General features: G+C 33.0%; 1 protein-coding gene across 1 annotated transcript in view; it reads left to right on the top strand.

Annotated features, from left to right (window-relative positions):
• The window catches only part of LOC105820382 (olfactory receptor 5D13-like), a 4,914-nt gene continuing 3,544 nt past the window's right edge, over window positions 1–1,370 (top strand). Inside the window, exon 1 of the mRNA XM_012656857.1 lies at window positions 1–31. Within this exon, the coding sequence (XP_012512311.1) occupies window positions 1–31 (31 nt within the window). The remainder of the gene's footprint in view (window positions 32–1,370) is intronic.

Below are 1,370 nucleotides of genomic sequence, written 5' to 3'. Positions count from 1 at the left end.
ATGAGTGTATTAGAAAAAGAGGATATTCCAGGTAAAAGAAAATCAAAATCAAATAAGCCAAAGAATAAATGAACGTGTATTGTTCATTATAAACTGAGAATACTGGTGTGACTAAAGAAGGTTGAATACAGGGGAATAGCTAGGGTAAGGCTTTAGGTAAAACCAAGCACAGAAATTTATATTTGACAAATTAAGTCATAGAGAGCAACTGAAATTTTCAAATCCAAGATTTCCATAAAACCAAAAACCTTGAGGGATGAAGAAATCAGTGGTCTCAGTGCAGGGTAGGAGCACTACAGATTTTGATCTGTTTTGTAGATATTTTATAATGACATAAGGATTTAAAAATAAAATCAATGGGCCATAAAACTATAAATTAATAGGAGTGAGAATGGGAGAGCCTACATTTCCTGGACTCCACAATCGTCAGACTCTGAACTGAGCATATTAGTATCATTTCTCAATGTGACACTTACATACCTATGAAACATGAATTATCCCATCAGTATTATTCTCATCTTATTGATAAAGAAATTGAAGCTCAGAAATTTTGAGTAGTTTATGAATGTTCACACAGCAAATGACAAAGCCTGAAATTGAAATTAAATCGATATTTCCAAAGCCCATGCTTCCTTCACTATGCTGATCTGCCATGAGCTGTTTGTCATTCCCTCTTCCTTATGAAGGAAATGCATTTTTTTCCTGAGTGTCAGAAATAGCCTGTAGCTACAAAGGAGATAATAGTTTCTTTCTACTTTGAACTGGTCAGACAAAAATGGTGTCTTTGTTTGTGGGTTTCATACTCATAGTCTTTTCTTGACCTGAACATTTCAGAGATGTGCTTCTTATTGGTTCAATTTATTTTTAAACGATTATAGAGACTTGTGGTTATGAACTACTTATGAATTTTATATACTCATGCTTTCTCAAAATAACATTTCCAAATATAGCATATATTGAGTGACTCAAAACAAGATAATCATATATGTAGCTTCAATCAAAACCCTCTGCAATCTCTAGGGTGGCAATGTTCTTGTCAGTAGAAATTTTGAGTGTGATTGTGTAACCACTGGTGATCATTGCCATATTCTCCATCTTGCTCTAAAGAACAGTAGAAGGCTTGGACAAAACACATTTTATATTACTTTTCAATTCAGAGTTTCTATGAGTATTTAATAATATAATATGTTGGTAAAGGTACTAGATTAAAAAATATGAAGAAGGAGTTAAAAGACAGTGAATACATAATGAGCAAGGGATCTAGATGAGTATGTTAAGAGTATCAGTGAAACTAGGTCAGAAAGAACTTAAGAAGGAAAGAAAACACGGGAGTGAAAGAACATGTCAAAAATGCACCTTCATAATTTTAT

Source organism: Propithecus coquereli, unplaced genomic scaffold (assembly GCF_000956105.1).
Source record: "Propithecus coquereli isolate 6110/MARCELLA unplaced genomic scaffold, Pcoq_1.0 Scaffold522, whole genome shotgun sequence".
Taxonomy (NCBI): domain Eukaryota; kingdom Metazoa; phylum Chordata; class Mammalia; order Primates; family Indriidae; genus Propithecus; species Propithecus coquereli.
The sequence above is the reverse complement of the archived record's forward strand: the minus strand, read 5'-3'. Positions and strand labels throughout refer to the sequence as shown.